Source organism: Aquarana catesbeiana, linkage group LG01 (assembly GCF_042186555.1).
Source record: "Aquarana catesbeiana isolate 2022-GZ linkage group LG01, ASM4218655v1, whole genome shotgun sequence".
NCBI lineage: Eukaryota > Metazoa > Chordata > Amphibia > Anura > Ranidae > Aquarana > Aquarana catesbeiana.
Window position 1 is genome coordinate 122,949,077 of NC_133324.1, and position 18,314 is coordinate 122,967,390.

General features: G+C 41.2%; 2 protein-coding genes across 2 annotated transcripts in view; both read right to left on the reverse strand.

Annotated features, from left to right (window-relative positions):
- Window positions 1–17,536, reverse strand: part of TRAPPC13 (trafficking protein particle complex subunit 13) — a gene marked incomplete in the record, with an annotated part of 57,545 nt that extends 40,009 nt beyond the window's left edge. The window contains 1 exon segment of the mRNA XM_073623546.1: window positions 17,399–17,536. Coding sequence (XP_073479647.1) covers window positions 17,399–17,444 — 46 coding nt within the window.
- SHLD3 (shieldin complex subunit 3) lies at window positions 8,270–13,046 on the reverse strand. The gene has a single exon (XM_073623549.1). It carries the CDS (start codon window positions 12,328–12,330, stop codon window positions 11,587–11,589), a length of 744 nt encoding a protein of 247 aa, XP_073479650.1. The 5' UTR covers window positions 12,331–13,046; the 3' UTR covers window positions 8,270–11,586.
- Window positions 17,537–18,314: the final 778 nt, after the last annotated feature.

The following is an 18,314-nucleotide window of genomic DNA, read 5'->3' on the forward strand; positions in this document are numbered from 1 at the left end:
GGTTTCAAAAGGGAGCGACGGTGCAGTGTCGGCCTGGAGATATCGGGCAGGATCTTAACAGTTGCTCCATCGAATTCCACATCTCCCGACTCCCAGGCCCCACGGGCTATGGTTTCCTTGTGGATATAATGATGTAGCCGACAGATTACATCCCGCGGTCTGGTAAGGTCAGATGGGCGGGGGCCCAAAGCTCTGTGGACCCGATCAACCTCCACACGCTCAGGGAGATGATCGCCCGCCACCCGCTTGAAAATGTCCGTGACCGTGGCTAGTAGGTCCGATGGGCCTGTTGCTTCTGGAAGGCCCCGGAGCCGCAGGTTGTTCCTACGGCTCCGGTCCTCCATTTCCTCCAGGCGTAGTTGGGTGTCCACAGCTGCACTGGCTTGGTCTCGTTGTCGGGATTCTATCGATGTAACTCTCTGTTCAAGGGACGCCAAAGATGATTCACCCGTCGTGAGGCGTGAAGATAGAACTTGTACGTCTTGCTTGATCGCCCGGATCTCTTTTCTGTGTGCGGCCTCCACCTTCCCCACCAACGCCTCTATATCTGCCCGCGTCGGTAGGGCCTGTAAAATAGCTTTCAGCTCCGCATCTGCCCTGTAAGTAACTGGCGGGGGTGCAGCGGTTCCCGGAGTCCCAGCAAACAGTCCAGGGGAGCTAGAGTAAATTATTGGGCTTCGGGAACCCTCCGACGATTCCGGATCCACCATGAGCTCTGGGGTCTGTGAAAGAGAGAGTCACGAGGACCCGCCATCTTGAGATCCGGGGAGCCGGACTGCGATCTTCCAAATAGTCTCTGAAAATCACCGGCAACAGGGGTATTAATGGCCGGGCTGGCTTTCTTCTTGTTCCTCCTGTTAGCCCGCTTCTTAGCAGATAGCATTCTGTGTTTAGGCGGTCTATAGATGCCAGGAAGGGCGAGAGACGGCCGGGAGCTCTGCGGTAGCACGTCTCTACACGGCCATGCCCAGACCACGCCCCCGCCCTTCAAACTTTAGTGGGACCAAACTGTAAACAATGCCACAGGCTTGGCGGTCAGTGGGAGTAAAAAAAAAAATGACATCATTGGTGTCAGTGGTAGGAATAGTGCCCCCTAACTGGTGTCAATGGGAGGAATAGTGCCCCATCTTTTGTATCAGTGGAAGGAATAGGGCTGGCTAAAGGCAAGCAAAGGGCCACATTTAAAGACCCTTGCATTATAATGTGGGTGAGAACTTTACCATCAAACACAAACCCAAATGCAGAAAAGCATGTAATCAGGCCATGGACAGCATCTTTGGAAGTCAAGAGCGTTGCATAATGTTGTAATAAATGTTCCCTGCAGTGGTTTAAACCCTGCATAATACTTTAAAGCCTGGTTTACACCTATGCAGGTTGCAGTTTGCACATTGCGTCTTTCAATACACGTTTTTGATCCATTAAAGTCTATGAAACCAGAAAAAAGTCCCTGGCCCTTTCCATAAAATGGACAGATGTGAACTACATCCATAGGAAACTACGTTATATGAACTGTAGTGTGTTTCTGCAAAACTAAAAGCGCACTAAAAAATGCACAGGTGTGAACCAGGCCTTAGTCCAAACTGACCATCTTTACTTACATTTAATTTAGACTAGCAAGTTTAGCCCACCTGTGATGGGCAAAGACCTTAAAAGGGGAATTAAATCTCATATAAATTGTCACATGTGAAAGGATGTAAATAAAGGTATAACCCCCTGATCACCCAGCGGGTGATATCAGTTAGGTTTTAGCGTCTATGTGTTTCTGTGCTCGCACCATACACCTCCCTTAGTAGTATAGTGTCTGAACGGATCAATATCTGATCAGATCTATACTAGTGTCCCCAGTAGTTTAGGGTTCCCAAAAACGCAGTGTTAGCGGGATCAGCCCAGAAACCTGCTAGCACATGCATTTAGCCCCTCCACCCAGGCCCCCACCCAAGGGACATCAATCACTGTCACTTACAAAACACTAAACACATAACTGCAGCGTTCGCAGAGTCAGGCCTGATACCTGCGAACGCTAACAGTTTTTTTGGTAGCATTTGAAGCAGTCGCTGACAGTCAGGTGCTCTTTTTTTCCTGTGAGTCGCACTAGTGTACCATTAAATTTAGAGGCCAAAATGTCCAATCAAAGGTACATTAGTGAAGAGGCCTACACGTTTCTGAGCATGACAGATGAGAGTGACCCATTCGTCAGATTCAGGCTCGGAATATGATCCAGTAGACAGCATCGGCACCCTGACAGATAGCTCTGACGACGGAGTTGTGGTCCCTGCCAAGGTCAGGCATACCAGACCCCGCTCTTCTGCTGTTGTTAAGGTGCAAGAACCAGAGGGCTCTCGTATGGAGCAGAGAGCCAGCACTAGTGCCGCTCATCCTTCTAGTGAACTGGCAAGCACCAGTGGCCTAGTACATGCTGGTCGTAGTCAAACCAGCACTGCAGTATCACGTGGTGACGTGGCGAGTCCCATAAGTGCAGTTCAAGCTGGTGAGGTGGTTAGCACAGCTAGTGTCCTGCAGCCACCAAAAAGACAGACCGGCCCCTCGAGCCCATAGTGCCCTTCCTGCTGCATTTGCCAATCCGAATTGGGAGCCCACCACTTCTGCAGCACCCGTACTTCCCCCATTCACGGGCCATACTGGAATTCAGGTGGAAACAGTTGATTTTACGTCACTTGATTTTTATTCGCTGTTTTTCACGGAAAAGCTCTATAGATCGATTGTGGACCAAAGCAATTTTTATGCTGGTCAATTCATCGCCACTTATCCCCAGTTGATCCTTGCCAGAGATTGGAGACCTATCACGGTCTCCGAATTTAAGACCTTCCTGGGCCTATCCCTCCTCATGGGCATAACGAGAAAAGTGAGTTGCGGTCATATTGGTCCACTGACCCAATTCACCATATGCCTGTGTTCTCTGCTTGCATGACCAGGACACGATACGAGCAGATCATGCGGTTCATGCATTTTAATGACAATGAATTCTGTCGTCCTCGGGGTAACCCTAAATACGATCGGCTCTACAAAATTTGGCCCCTCGTAAACCACTTCAATCAAAAGTTTGCAGTTTTGTTTACTCCTGATCAAGTTGTCTGCGTTCATGAGTCCCTGATTACGTTTTCTTGTTACGCTTGTCATTCAAACAGTATCTTCCCAGCAAACGTGCCAGATATGGGGTCAAGATGTATAAGCTCTGTGACAGGGCAACAGGCTATACATGTAGTTTTATGGTTTACGAAGGAAGAGAGATAGTTCTGTAGAGCCAGAGGACTGCCCAGACTACATAGGGAGCGCTTGTAAGATTGTGTGGGACTTGGGTGTCACCCTTATTCGGAAAGGGGTACCACTTGTATGTGGACAATTATTACACAAGCATGCAACTTTTTAGTCACTCGTTTGATCACGGAGTTGGCACATGTGGCACCGTGTGATCTTATCGCCGGGGCTTACCACAGCGGCTTGTAGATTCCCGTCTTAGGCTGGGGGCGAGAGTCTGTATATTCATTCCAATTGGCTCTGCTGAATGCTTATGTGCTATACAAAGAGTCAGGATGAACTGGATCCTTCCTTAAATTCCAGGAAGAGATCATCACAGCCCTTTTGTTTTCAGACGGTGCTGTGGCCCAACTTCCCAATGTAAATGCAGCGAGTCTGCATTTTCCGTATGTCCTCTCTGGTACCCCTACCAATCAATCACCCCAAAAAAAGATAGTGTCTGTAGCAAGTGCAGATTTAGGCGTGACACCAACCTGGTCTATGCACCAGTGAATGTTTCGAACGCTATCACACACTAGTGGAGTATTAGCGTAGGGTACAGTACTGCACAGACTAAGACACACTTTCACAGGGTGCCCAAAGATGCCATCACATTTTTAGAGACCCAAACCTGGAACCGTTAGTTTAAAAAAAAAAAAAAAAAGTTGAAAAAAAGACCAAAAAAATTATTAAAACAAAAAAGCCAAAAATTGTTGTGTTATTCTTTCTCTATTCTCTCTCGATTGTTCTGCTCTGTTTTACTGTATTTCTCACGATACATAAATCAGCAACTCCAGTAATGTAGGAGGCGATTTCACCACTACAGTTAAAAAAAAAAAAAAAAAAAAAAAAAAAAAGGGTGTATGCCCATCATTAGAAGTGGGTGGATGCAGGGCAGAATTCTAATGGTGGGCGTACCCACGATCAATCTCTTTTAGTTCAGCCCACAGGCTGCATGGAAAAAAAAAAAAAAAAAAGAATATATGCCCAACAAGGACCAGCAACGTATTGGTATTTTGCTGGACTTTGAGTGGTTATACCAGAATGATGCCTGCAGGTTTAGGTATCATCTTGGTATTGTTCTTTTCAGCCAGCGGTCAGCTTTCATGTAAAAGCAATCCTAGTGGCCAATTAGCCGCTAGACTGCTTTTACAAGCAGTGGGAGGGAATGCCCCCCCCCTCCATGGTTTTCTCGGGCTCTCCTGTCCCACCTAAGAATGCAGCCGGTGGTTCCGCCAGCTGACCATAGAGTTGATCGAAGACCAGAACGGCTCCAATCAACTCTACGGCCTAAAAAAACGGAATCAACGAGCATTTCATGACTTCGGTTTCGCCGAATATAAAACAGCGCCATTGGGAAATTGGCAAAGCATCTTATCACACCGATCTTGAGGGCAGAGGAGAGATCTAGGGTCAAATAGACCCTAATTATAAAAAAAAAAAAAAAAAAAAAAAAAAAAAAAAATTAAAAAAAAGCATCCCTGCCCCCTGTGCCTGCACGCAATGGCGAACACAAGCATCGGTCCCGTGTCATATATAAACAGCATTTGCACCATGCATGTGAGGTATCATCGCCAACGTCAGATTGAGGGCAGTCATTTTAGCAGTAGACCTCCTCTGTAAATCTAATGTGGTAACCTGTAAAGGCTTTTAAAAATGTATGTAGTTTGTCGCTGCTGCATGGTTGTGTGCAATTTTAAAGCATGTCGTGTTTGGTATCCATGTACTTGGCATAAGATCATCTTTTATATTTCACCAAACATTTGGGCAATAGTGTGTTTTAGTGCATTAAAATTCAAAAAAGTGTTTTTTTTTCCCCCAAAAAAATGTGCGTTTGAAAAATCGCTGTGCAAATACTGTGTGAAAAAAAATTGCAACACCATTTTAATCTGTAGGGGCTTTGCTTTAAAAAAATATATAATGTTTGGGGGTTCAACGTAATTTTCTAGCAAAAGAAAAGTATTTTTTCCATGTAAACAAAAAGTGTCAGAAAGGGCTTTGTGGTTAGAAGAGTGGGTGATGTGTGACATAAGCTTCTACTGTTGTGCATAAAATACCAGTGCTATCTTCCCATTTCATGGCCTCTGAAACTGATAGGTAGTGAAGATTGAAATAAAAAATTTACACCCTTAGAAATTCTGAAGGCGGTGATTGGTTTTCGGGTCCTGTACGCGGCTAGACTGCCAAAAAGTCCCACACATGTGGTATTCCCGCACTCAGGAAAAGCAGCAGAATGTATTTTGGGGTGTCATTTCACATATAACCATGGCACATTGTTTGAGCAATATATCATTTCAGTGACAACTTTGTGTAAATGTATTTATTTTCGTAATTTTTCAATCACTTATGACAAAAAAATAAAATATTCAATGTGCTCAACATGCCTCTCAGCAAATTCCTTGGGGTGTCTACTTTATAAAAATACAGTCATTTGGGGGGGTTGTACTGCCCTGCCATTTTAGCACCTCAAGAAATGAGATGGGCAGTCAAACTAAAAGGTGCGTAAATTCCAGAAATTGACCCTAGTTTGTAGACGCTATAACTTTTGCACAACCCAATATACGCTTATTGAATTTTTTTTTTTAACCGAGACATGTGGCTGAATACATTTTGGCCTAAATGTATGGACTAAAAATTAAATTTATTGTATTTTTTTTTTTTTTTTATAACAAAAAGTAGAATTTTTTTTTTTCAAAATTTTCGGTCTTTTTTCGTTTATATCGCAAAAAATAAAAAACTGCAGAGATGATCAAATACCACCAAAAGAAAGCTCTATTTGTAGGAAAATAGGACACAAATTTTGTTTGGGTACAGCATTGCATGACCGCGCAACTACTAGTTAAAGCAGCGCAGTACCAAATTGTAAAAAATGCTCTGGTCAGGAAGGGGGTAAAACCTTCCGGGGCTAAAGTGGTAAGAAATAAAGTATGGCTTTTATCCCTGCCTGTTTATTTGGTTATTTTTAGGTCCATGTATGAGCTTTTACTTATGGTTCATACCATTTGGCATAAGGGCTGTTTCTATTTGAGGGTATTTAGATAGCCCTGTCCAAGTGACTTTGATGTACAGCTTAGCTGTGCGTTATAGTGTCACTTGTCATTTTTTAGTCGTTTGCATTTGGCATTTTTTATTATATTTTTTGGACTTATTTATGCTATGTGAGGCTTTCTGTTTTTATGGTGAACACACTACCCACTTTACCGATCCATCTGCTGACCGTTCCCACTGATGCTGAGGAGTCCAGTATATGCCAGTGAGATCCCGGGCTGGGGTTACAGCCACTCGCCCAGTGTGGTCCCCTGTAACAAGGGACCACCGATTTCTGGTAAGCGGCAATCCTTTCTGTGGTGGAGGAAACTTTTTCACTTGTCACTCTAGTGTGGAACTTTACAGCACATCACTTTTTGATTATCATAATTTTTTATGGACTCATTTTTATGTTTTGTTTTTTCCACTTATCTCTTCAATATGGATTGATTTTTATTATATTTTTATCTAGTCACTGGATAATTCCCAAACACTTTCTCCTTTTTTTTATTTTTCATTTTTGTCACATATGTATTTACATTCATCTGTTTGTGCACTATTTAGTTTGTTTAGTATATAGTTGGATGCACTTTTTTGCATTTTTTCTTTGGGTCTGTTCAATTTTATATGCACTCAGTGTGGTCTTTTTGGGATCTATCATTGGGAGCATATATCAATTTGCTCCATTATTCTTATTATTTAGCGCGACTCTTTCCTCTTTATTTCTGTTTAGTGTTGTATAACACTTTTAGTCGCAGCTTACTACTACATTATACACTCCATAGCGCAGGATCTCTTCTTTTATACTAAAGTGGTAAGAGTCTTAGCAGGCGCACGCACGCTGCACGCTTGGGGACCCGATGCACGTGGCCGGTGGTCGAGATGCCCGCCAGGCACCCGCGATCGCAGGCACGAGAGCCAGAGCGGATCTGTATGTGTAAACACACAAATCCTGGTTCAGTCAGGGGAGGAGAGACAGATCTGCTCCTGAAGTTTAGGAACAGCAATCTGTCTCCTCCTCCAGTAAGTCCCATCCCCCCCCCCCCCCATTTAGAAACACCTAGCAGGGAACACATTTAACCCCTTGATCGCCCCCCAGTGTTAACCCCTTCCGTGCCAGTGACATTTAAACAGTAATCAGTGCATTTATAGCACTGATTGCTGTATAAATGTCAATGGTCCCACAAAAGTATCCAAAGTGTCCGATCTGCCTTCCGCAATGTTGCAGTCCCGAAAAAATTAAAAAAAGCCATAAATCTATCCCCTATTTTGCAGACACTATAACTTTTGCCCAAACCAATCAATATACACTTATTGCGATTTTGTTTATCAAAAACATGTAGAAGAATATATACCGGCCTAAACTGATAAATTTTTCTTTTTTTTTTTAATTTTGGGGATATTATAGGAAAAGTAAAAAAAAATTGTCACTTTTTTTTGTTTATAGCGCAAAAAATAAAAACCGTGATCAAATACCACCAAAAGAAAGCTCTATTTGTGGGAAAAAATTTTCAATTGTCAATTCTGTTTGGTTAAAGCGTCGCACGACCACGCAATTGTCAGTTAAAGCGACGAAGTGCCGTATCGCAAAAAATGGCCTGGTCATGAAGGGGGCAAATCCTTCCAGGGCTGAAGTGGTTAACTTTCACTTTGCAAAGTAAACAGCCTCTGTTCCTTTAAAAACAGTTTGTGTTTAGGATTCCATACACAGAGATTTGAAATTTAATTGTCTTTATTTAAAAAAAAAAAAAATGAAGTTAACACTGCATATGCAGTAATGTAACTTTACAATATAAACTGTACAAAGTCAAACAATGAGAGTCATCCTTTTTAATAAAAAAAAAAAAAAAAATATATATATATATATATATATATATATATATATATATATATATATATATATATATATATATATATATATATATATATATATATATATATATATATATATATATGGTATTACAAAAACACAATTAAAAATACTGGTCAGTTAAATGCAGTCTTCACACCCCCACACAGCCTCCACCAATACTTGGTGTCTCCCCCTTCAGATCCCACCAAATGACTACTAAGTGCATATTAGCTGCATGTATTCCAATAGCAATTGGTGCTCTTTTACTTACTAAAAATGCAACATAACAAAAAATGAATCCATTCTAATGGCTACAAATAGGAGAAGTGCAGAGGTTCAATATTTACATCCTATTTTAAAATTTTAAGATAAATTCATATATATTTTTACAACAAAAAGGTATTAAACTACTCACACACTTATTAAAAACATTTCTAATAAAATAATAAAAAAATAAAAGTCAGTGTGAAACTATTTATTGCCTCAAAATTTCTTCCAAGCTCCATTCCAGTGAATATCAATAAAAACAATTCCAGAGCTTTCAAAAAAAAAAAAAAAAACAAAAAAAACAGAATGTGGTTTACCACATTCTGCCTATTTAGCCAATATGTTAGGTTTAAAATAAAAAAAAAAAAAAAAAAAATTAAGATCAAAAACCATGTAAAAATGAGGTATGAAATATTTCTTTTTTAGAAATACATCAATTTATATTATGGAGTTAATTTACTAAAAAACGTGAGTGTGCAAAATATGGTGCAGCTCTGAAAAGAAACCAATCAGCTTCCAGGTTTTATTATCAGGTGGGCACTTGCACTACACAGCTGTCACACTTTAAAGGATAAGTTCACCTTTACAAAAAAAAAACAAAAAAAAAAAAACACTTTTTTTTTTCCCACGTAATTTTTTTTTTTTTTTTTTGGTAATGGACCTGTAAAACATTGCATCCATGATCAGCAGATTGTGGGTGTGTAATGCCATAGTCCTGCAGACTGTCTGTATATCTGTCTGGCCGTACCTCAAATATTTTTTTGGGAAATAGTATAATTGGTGGGTTTAAAGCCCCCCCACACTCTTATTGATGAAAATACTTCTGTTTGTCCTCGATCCAGCAATCTTCCCTGTGCAGCCCCTCATGAGCCGCACAGCCATGCTTCAGAAGTGCCCCCTGCCTTATTCATTACCATTCTCCCAGCAAGCTCCTGCATAGTACAGCTTTTCACCTAGGAATGAATCTGGTAATGCACTAAATGAAAAGGATATGGTTGGAATGGGGTTTGAAGCAAGGCTTTGCAGCAAACTGCAAATGGAATTTATCAAGGAGGTAGAGACATGCCATAAAGGGCACCTATAGCCAAAACATTTTTTTAGTTTTGGACAGAGTGGGGAAGAAGTTTAGATCTCTGGTCATCGAAATGCTCCATTGGTTAGATTCCTTCTCTGTCTGGTAAAAAGGCTGTCCACAGGAAAGGAAGGATATCTAACCACAGTAGTAAAAATGCTTTAAAAGAAGTATGGATGGCCAAAGCTTTTTTGGCCATATTTCTCCTTCTGGGTCACAGGAGTGCACTTCCTTGCGCTCTCCTGTGGTCCAGAATCAGCCAACTCCAGGCCACAGCTCACTGTTAGCTGATGTTCCAGAGTCACTCCAGGCTCTGGAAGGATCCTGACGATGTTAGGGTCCACTTGGATGCCCGATTGGCAGCTGGTTCAGGCTTCTAGTGCGTGGCTGAGATCCTGATCACTCCCACTCCCTCCCCAGTGGAGGGGCAGTGCAGAGAATGGTGATCAACAGTCACCACCCTTTGCTCAGACCTGACTGAGAACTGAGCAATCACATGAGCAATGATCTTGGGCTTTCAGCCAGCAGGAGACCGATGCTGCAGCATCGGTCCCACACTTTTCCTTTAAGTAGGGAAATGCTAGAATTAGGGCTGAAACAACTAATCGATTAATCGACAACTAATCGATTATGAAATTAATCGATTACTATTTTCATAATCGATTAATCGGCCAGTAACATAATGGGGTTAAAAAAACTAAAATGAGCCCTTTATAGTACAAAAAGAGCAAATAATCGCTACTGTAAATATTACTTTCACAGTTCTACAGTAAAAAAAATAAAAAATGAACCCCTTACAGTAGTGATTATCTGCTTTTTTTTGTACTACAAAGGGCTAATTTTCGTTTTTTTAACCCCATTATGTTACTAAACGTAAAAGCAAACTGCATAGGTGTGTACCGAGCCTTATGCTGGCCACACAGATCAATTTTCAGACAAGAATATTCAGACGAAAAATCTTTGTACATTCACTGAATGAAAAAATGTTGTTTGAAATTTTCACTTGTTTTTAAAATGTCATTTCTGAACGAAAACCACATACACTGTCTGAAAATTCCTTTGACCAAGAAGTTTTCTATTTCTAAATTTTCCCGTCACTGTGGTTGAAAACGAACGTTGATTTGACCCCACTAACGATTAGAAAATTGAATGAGCGTTCTTAAAATTACATTTTTTTTTAAGGAGACATTGTTTGTTTTTTAATTAAAAAATTTGATCTCCGAGTCGGATATTTACCAGATTCACCCTCTAATAGTATATACAGTACATCTCTCCTCTAATAGTATATACAGTATATCTCTTCTAATAGTTTATACAGTATATCTCTTCTGTCTGTTATGCTCAAAGTGTATTCGATATTTTGCTCCCTAACCATATAGTTGGTTATTTATATTTACCACTTGCATAGTGATATTTGAGAATAAATTGCCTTTTTTTTTAACTTTACATATTAACTAAATTATACACCACACTTTTTTTTAAGGTTATTAACCGATTAATCGACACAATAATCAGCCAACTAATCGATTATGAAAATAATCGTTAGTTGCAGCCCTAGCTAGGATATCTGTCAGCTTTTTATTGTCCGTTTCCCTGTACTTCTGTCTAGTAAAAGATAGTCATTAGAACAGAAAGTGAACGGAATTCTCTCTAATCAAGCCCTTGAGATCAGCAAAACCTAACAGGGGGTTCTAACCTATGTCCATTTTATAAAAAAGAATACAAAAAAAAAAAAAAAAAAAAAAAGATACAAAAGGTACAGTTGTCCTTTAATGTGTGATAGTGAATTTATCCCAATGTTGTCAATTCTCTCAAGAGGATAAAGTAGACTTAGGAGGTGATGGTAACAGGTTTCTGTGAAGGATAAATAGAACATAATAGGACTGAAGTGCATCTCTTCTACAGGCTCCATGCATAGTAGGTTGTGTGTGAAAGCCTAGGCCCTTGGTCAAATCTCTGTGCTACAGAGAAAGATCAGAGCTCAGACCAGCTGATGCTTTTTTTTTTTCAGCATTAATCACCCAGCCTATTGGCTTAGACAAATGGCTAATACCTTTGCAAAAAGTTAACAGTTTCTACTTGTTTTTTTAAATAAACTTCATCATTTTGGGCATTACAAACTAAAAATTGTTCCATGTTTCCGTACAGAAAAATCTATTTTACCAGAGAGCTTCAGTTCTGACCTAACCAAGGTGCCAATATGCTCACAATAACGCAAGTCACAGAATATCCATATCTGGTTTATATCTCTTTGAATTGTGGCATTACAGCTTGGAAGAACTCTATCTCTAAGCAATCGGCTCAGTTTTCTCCAAACCTCTTCCAGGGTTCTAGTTCCACAGACTGATGGTAAAATTGTCCATCTTCCTCTGTGGAAGATATTCAGATTAAGTTTATCCAAGATGGCTTTTAGTTGTTCAGATGGCTGAATAATGGTGTCTCCACTCCTGGCTCTCTGAGTACATATACTCCAAGTCCTGAACTGTGCATTCCCACCAGAAACATGGTCATCCACAGCCTGAGGACAGCAGGTGATTTCTTCAGATGAAACAATTTGCTGGTTATTTTGTGCATAAACATCGGTTTTGAACTCTAACAGACCAGGTGTTGGATCACAGTACAAAAAGGTCTCCACATGGAATGAGTCAAAAGGACTATGATCTATCTTTGAACAGAAATCACTTGGCACAGGAGGGCATCTTTGAGGCTTTAGAATAAAGCTGGTTCTGTACTGTGGAAACCATGGCGCAAACGTTGGCAGGTGTCGGGCAGGAAATTCTTCCAATGAGCCAGCACATAATTTATGTAATTTCTCTGGTGTAGTTTCTGATGGACGATAGTGTAATACAACTTCCATTTCCTAGACAGCAAAAACTTCAGCATCCCAAGACTCTTCCACCGGCCAGTAAATGCTAATTATGCAGGTTGTCTGAGAGCACAGGTACTACTGTACTCAGGTCATGAGCTGGCTTAGTCCGATCCACATTATATGTCATTTTGTAGCAGATTCTTTGGAAACAAAATACAGCTTCAATATTACTCTCCCCAGCCATTAAATCCGTTGAAGCAACATATCTGATCTTCATGCCGCAGGTTGCAGTAATTTCCAGAAAATTAACTTCACATAATTTTCAGTGAGCATCTCATAGAAACGTAGAAGGATCGATTTGAATCTCCAACATTCTGAATTCCACATCATCCCATGTTATGTCGACCTAAAGTAGAAGTATTGTACATAACTGTTGGGATGATGAAAATCTTAGTTGCATATTACTACGATCAAGAACTTACTGCCAGAACTCAACACACAATTAGTCCAGGTTCACATCTGTGTGGGCGGTGCACAGGCACAGCAGCCCATTCACTTAAACGGGCTGCTGTACCTGCGTTTCCCACAAGGAAAAATGCCCTGACCTTTCTATGAAAACTTGAGAGCTTTGGAACCATGCGGTTTCATTCACCGCATTTCATGCACCGCATTTTATGCCATTTAGAATTATCGGCACCCAGCGTATCTGCTAAATACGTGTTATGAGTGCGGGAACACATGCAATTCACACGCATTCCTGCACCCACAATAGTGTGAACCTTAAGCCACGTTTCTTTTATCAAGTTTTGTGTAACTACAATTCATGTGCATAAATATTATTATTAACAAAAAAGATTCTTAACAAGCTCAAATTTCTAAGGAATAAAAAAGGTAGGTGGTAGCACACGTAATCTATGGTGTAAGAGCTACTTCGAAAGTTTGAATAAAGAATACAAATAAAAATGCTTAAAGGCCAAGGAGCACCCACCTTAAAACCCCCCCCCCTAATTCTCGCGCTTCTTTTCATAGCCCCCCTCTCCCTGGGGTCATCTTCCACTTCTTCTCTTTTACTCTTACTTCTCTATTACTTACCCCCTCCTAGCTGGATGTACCATCCCCCTACCAGCTTTCCAAACATTACCATCCCTTCCATTGCCCCCTTCCCCATAGGATACCATGCTTTCCTGAACAGCTGAACCTTAAGATGTAGAAGACCCTTTGCTGGGTTCACTTCCAACCCATGAAGTGGCGCGATATACCCAATAAGAAAATTACTGTAAGCCACCCTTGACACGAACCACACCCATCCATTTCATGGTATATTTGTGTAGGTAATACAGTTGCACTTTTCTATATTGTTTTGTTTATTGAGAAACAGACTTGCAGATACATTTTGTAGCTTTCCATGTACTGTACACTGCAGATTACAAACATGTGGAAAAAAAAAAAAAAAAAAAAAAAAGGGATTACTCTACAGCTGGGAAAGGAGAGGACAGGTTAAAGGACAGACACAGGCTTCACCACATATATTCTTGGGGAGACGTCTGTCTGCTTGGAAAATCCCCCACATGGAGATTAACTAGAAATTGTATAAAAACACAGATCTAAGAAATATTGGCAATAGCACTGCCAAAAGAAGAAACCCAGCAGAGGATGTAACAGAAGGGATCCCAACTATCTGCAGCTGGAGAGACACATTCTGGTACAAAATCACAATAAGGGCCAGTTCACACCAGATGCAGTTCCGTGTGCTTTTTTTCTGCACTAATAATGCATGCACAGTGTTTTCCATGTATTCCAATGGCTCGAGTTCACACCATGTCAGTCAGTTTCTGCACCGAAAACAGACTGCATGGTGTGAACTAGAGCCATTGTCTCCACGATGTCTCCATTTGCTTGCTATTTGGTAAGATTGCATTTCTTATGGTGGTCACTTTTTTGATGCGGTGGTGGATTTGTCACGAAATTACAGTTTTATTAATTTTTTGTGAACTTTTTATCCTTTTCTGAACACCTGATTTTTAAATTTGAATTGATATCACGAAGGGAGGACTCTATTTACATGATTCACTTTCATGATGATTCGTTTTTAAGATTGTTTATTTAATTTTTATGTATATATCCTTTATATATAATCAATTTATGTATTTAATTTTTAAATTTTTAGCACTTGGTTTGATTCATTGATTTTATCACTAGTTTTCATTATTGGTATATTTACTAATTAATTAATTTTTTGTGTCAGTACACTTCCCTAATACTTTTTCATCATTCAGCACTAGTGATATTCATTTATCACTCATTCCTTATTGCTGCTACATTTCTCTTACTACTTACCATTTGTGTGCATTCCACTTCTAGCAGCAGCTTTCCATGTTATTGCTTTTTGATATAGCGCGGTATTTCACCTTTTTACACATCTCTTGCAACATGCCCACAGTCTCTAACCATCTCTGGGATCCTGCAGTTTCTGAACATTTCTGGCCTTTTGATAATATTAGGGGAGGTCACATTTAAGGCCCCCCAATATCATGAAGGTAAACACTACTGATGTAGATCAACACAGCTCAGTGAATATAATGTGAATAAATTCTGTGTCATGATGGTACACTGGCAGCCCATGAAAAATGCAAAATAATGTATATATACACACCACAATAGGGTTCTTTTACACCATACTGCACATAGAAAATGCACTACAACACACTGATAATGCGTGTGCAATTGCATGTATTTTTATGCACGTTGTATTTAGATGCATTGGCATGCATTTTATTGTTCGTCTGGTAATGAGCATTTTCTTATTTCCTTTTATATCATTCCCAGTTCCCTGAAAGGCTCAAAGCCTTGACCCATGCCCGATGCGGCATGGGTCCCCCGGTGGCTCTAAGACTGAGAATCGAGCGATCAAACACCACTGATCCCTCGTCCATGAGCAGAGAGCCCCCCATGCTCACTGAGAGGCTGAGCCGGGTGCCAATCCAGGGTGGTGGGCAGATCCCGAACGTATTGTGGCGATCTTACCCCAGCCTGGACCGGCTCTGTGATGTCAGCTGAAAACAGGTCACAGGAGTGCAGAACGAACTGCACTTCTGTAATCCACAGGAGAAGTACATCCAAACATGATTTGGCTGTACTTCTCCTTTAAAGTGGTTCTAAAGTCTAAATGTTTTTTTTTTTTTTTTTTTTACCTAAATGCATTCTAGTCAGTAACATCTCCTAGAATAGAATCCTTTTATTTCCCCAGGCACAAAAATGTCACGATATTAGCATGATAAGTTTGTCAAATGGAAATTGTCAGTAAAAAAAACAGCTAAAGTCAATTTTAGGGCACACAAGCACAATATATTAACAGATTTTTTTGGTAAAATATAAAAGGTGCAGTTGAACCGAGTAAATAGATACTAAACATGTCAAGACTTAAAATTGCCCATGAAACGACAATGAAAAACACCCCACTGCCCTTTACTGTTCTAGTCTCCCCTTCCTCTAAGGCTTCATGTACACGGGACGTTTTAAAACCTCCCCTGAACGATTTAACTTGACAGATAGTTACCAACGTTTAAAAACGTCCATTGTGCCGCGTTTACAAGCGTTTCTTACATTGAAAATAGTCAAAAATGATTCTCCATTAAGAACGCCTGTAAACAAAACGAGGCTAAACGCGAGTTACCGCGTTTACAAGCTGCTACAGGCATTTGGCATTTCAAATGTCTCTGAACATCCGTCCTGAACGCATTTTTCTGCTTTCCAAAAACGTTTCTAAATTCAACTGCCTATAAACGACCCTGTGTACATGTACACATAAGATAACAGAGGAGAGTTCAGGGGCAGCTGAAAAAAAACCCCCAACTGCACCTAAACATCAGTTTACTAGCAGCAGTGTACATGAAGCCTAAAGAAAAAAGGTAAAGCAGCTGGTAAAGCATTGCACCCCTGATAAGCAGATCACTGGTGCAATCTCAGACTCCTGCAGACTTCCTGTGTAAGCTGTCCGCTCGTACCTCTCATATGGGCAGGCAGTTACTGAATGACAGAAAAAACTATAGACAGCAACAGCACCCTGGTAGCTCAGTAAGAACAAGCCGTCAGCCGCAAAGTCTGTTGGTACTTGTAGTTCATTCACAGAACTCTGTGTACCCACCCAGCCATGTTCTTTCAAAATTGCGACAGCGCATGCAGGGAGAAGAGCCACAGCTGCTGTCAGAATTAGAAAAGGGGATTAGGGAGAGGTTGCAGCAGTGGGAACAGGTTACATGTTCTCAAAGGTGGACTTATCCTTTAAACACTTACCTGACTCCTCTCACCGCTCCAGCGCTGTCCTGGCCATAGCGCGGCTCCCCTCACTTCCTGGTCTCACAGGAGACACTGAGAGCAGCGGAAGCCATAGGCTCCTACCACCGTCAAACTCCTGTAAAAAGGGAGCGAGGGGCGTGGCTTATAAGTGCTGTGTGTGTCTATGGATGCACACAGTCTGCACTGGGGCAAAATCACATGGATGCCCCATAGAACCTGGCTTGCTAAGGAGGAATGAGGAGTGGACAGTGCTGGCAGGGGACTGACAGAAAGGAAGTAAGGGAAGGGAACGCTCTGTCTGTAATCATGGCACAGAGCAGGTAAATAGAACATTTTTTATTTTATAGCAAAAAAATGGTTTAGCATCATTTTACGTAGTGTGCCATGCAGTAACGTGCATGGTGCTGCATTTTAGCGCTATGCCCTGCACATGTACACAATGCGGCGGTGTGAACTTCTATTAACCCTTGCAGTGACTTGTGTTTATCCGGTACAGAAGAACACAGGTCACTGAGCATGGTGTGGACAGGCATAGATTACCACAACACACATTAATAGGCCCCAATCCCTCCCACCAGGCCTGGCCCTGTGCTGACCTCTGGAGAAGAGCTCCAGCCACCCCAATCCTGCACAGGGCTCTGCTGCACCCCAGGGGGGGGGGGGGAGGGAGGGAGGGGGTGTCCCATTGGTGTGTAGTCAGATACAGGCTGAGGTGTCAGGGGCCAGGCTGTGAGGCATACCATTGTTGGGTACAGAGGACACAGGCATGGCACTACTAGAACAAAAGAGGAAGTGACAAAACCCCATAACCCTTCGGTACCTTTGAGTGCCAGGAGGTGTTCCTGCTTGGGCTGGTTCACGTCCATGGCGCCCGAACTGTCACAGTCCACACAGCAACCTCACTGCACGGCTCCTACGGCAAGCAAAAGGGAACAAATGGTGTGTCCGCGCATGCGCAGAATAGGCCCGACGCCGGGAGATCATGTGACAGGCCCCCTACAGGTCATAGGGGCATGAAGGGTGCTTATTCTGAGGAGGTTGATGTTTGTGGAACTATAAATCCCAGTGTGCACTGTCTAATAAAGCATTATTATATGTCTGTGGAACTACGAGTCCCAGTGTGCACTGCCTAATAAAGCATTATTATATGTCTGTGGAACTACGAGTCCCAGTGTGCACTGCCTAATAAATGAGTATGTTGGTGGAACTACAACGCTGTCTATGCACTGTGTAATAAAGTTTTATAAACGTCTGTGGAACTACAAATCCCAGTGTGCACTGCCTAATAAAGTATTATAAATGGGACATACTGAATGGAATGCCCATAGACTTTAACAGGGAGATGGAATGCCCATATAGAATAATGGAACAAAATGCAATGCCCATTGAGGATAATGGAAACAAAATATTTCAATTAGTGACTGAATCTTTAGACATATCAAATAAATCTTTAGCAAACCTACCTTTAAATATCAGTGGTGTGGTCTCTGGAACTACAACGCTCACTATGCACTGTCTAATAAATTATTATGAATGTCTGTGGAATTATAACTCCCAGTGTGCACTGCCTAATAAAGTATTATAAATGTCTCTGGAACTACAACGCTCACTATGCACTGTCTAATAAAGTATTATGAATGTCTCTGGAACTACAACACTCACTATGCACTGTCTAATAAAGTATTATGAATGTCTGTGGAACTACAACGCTCACTATGCACTGTCTAATAAAGTAT

Bases quoted from the DNA above. Each gene is read 5' to 3' on its own strand.
- SHLD3 (XM_073623549.1), bottom strand. From the start codon at position 12,330: ATGGAAGTTGTATTACACTATCGTCCATCAGAAACTACACCAGAGAAA.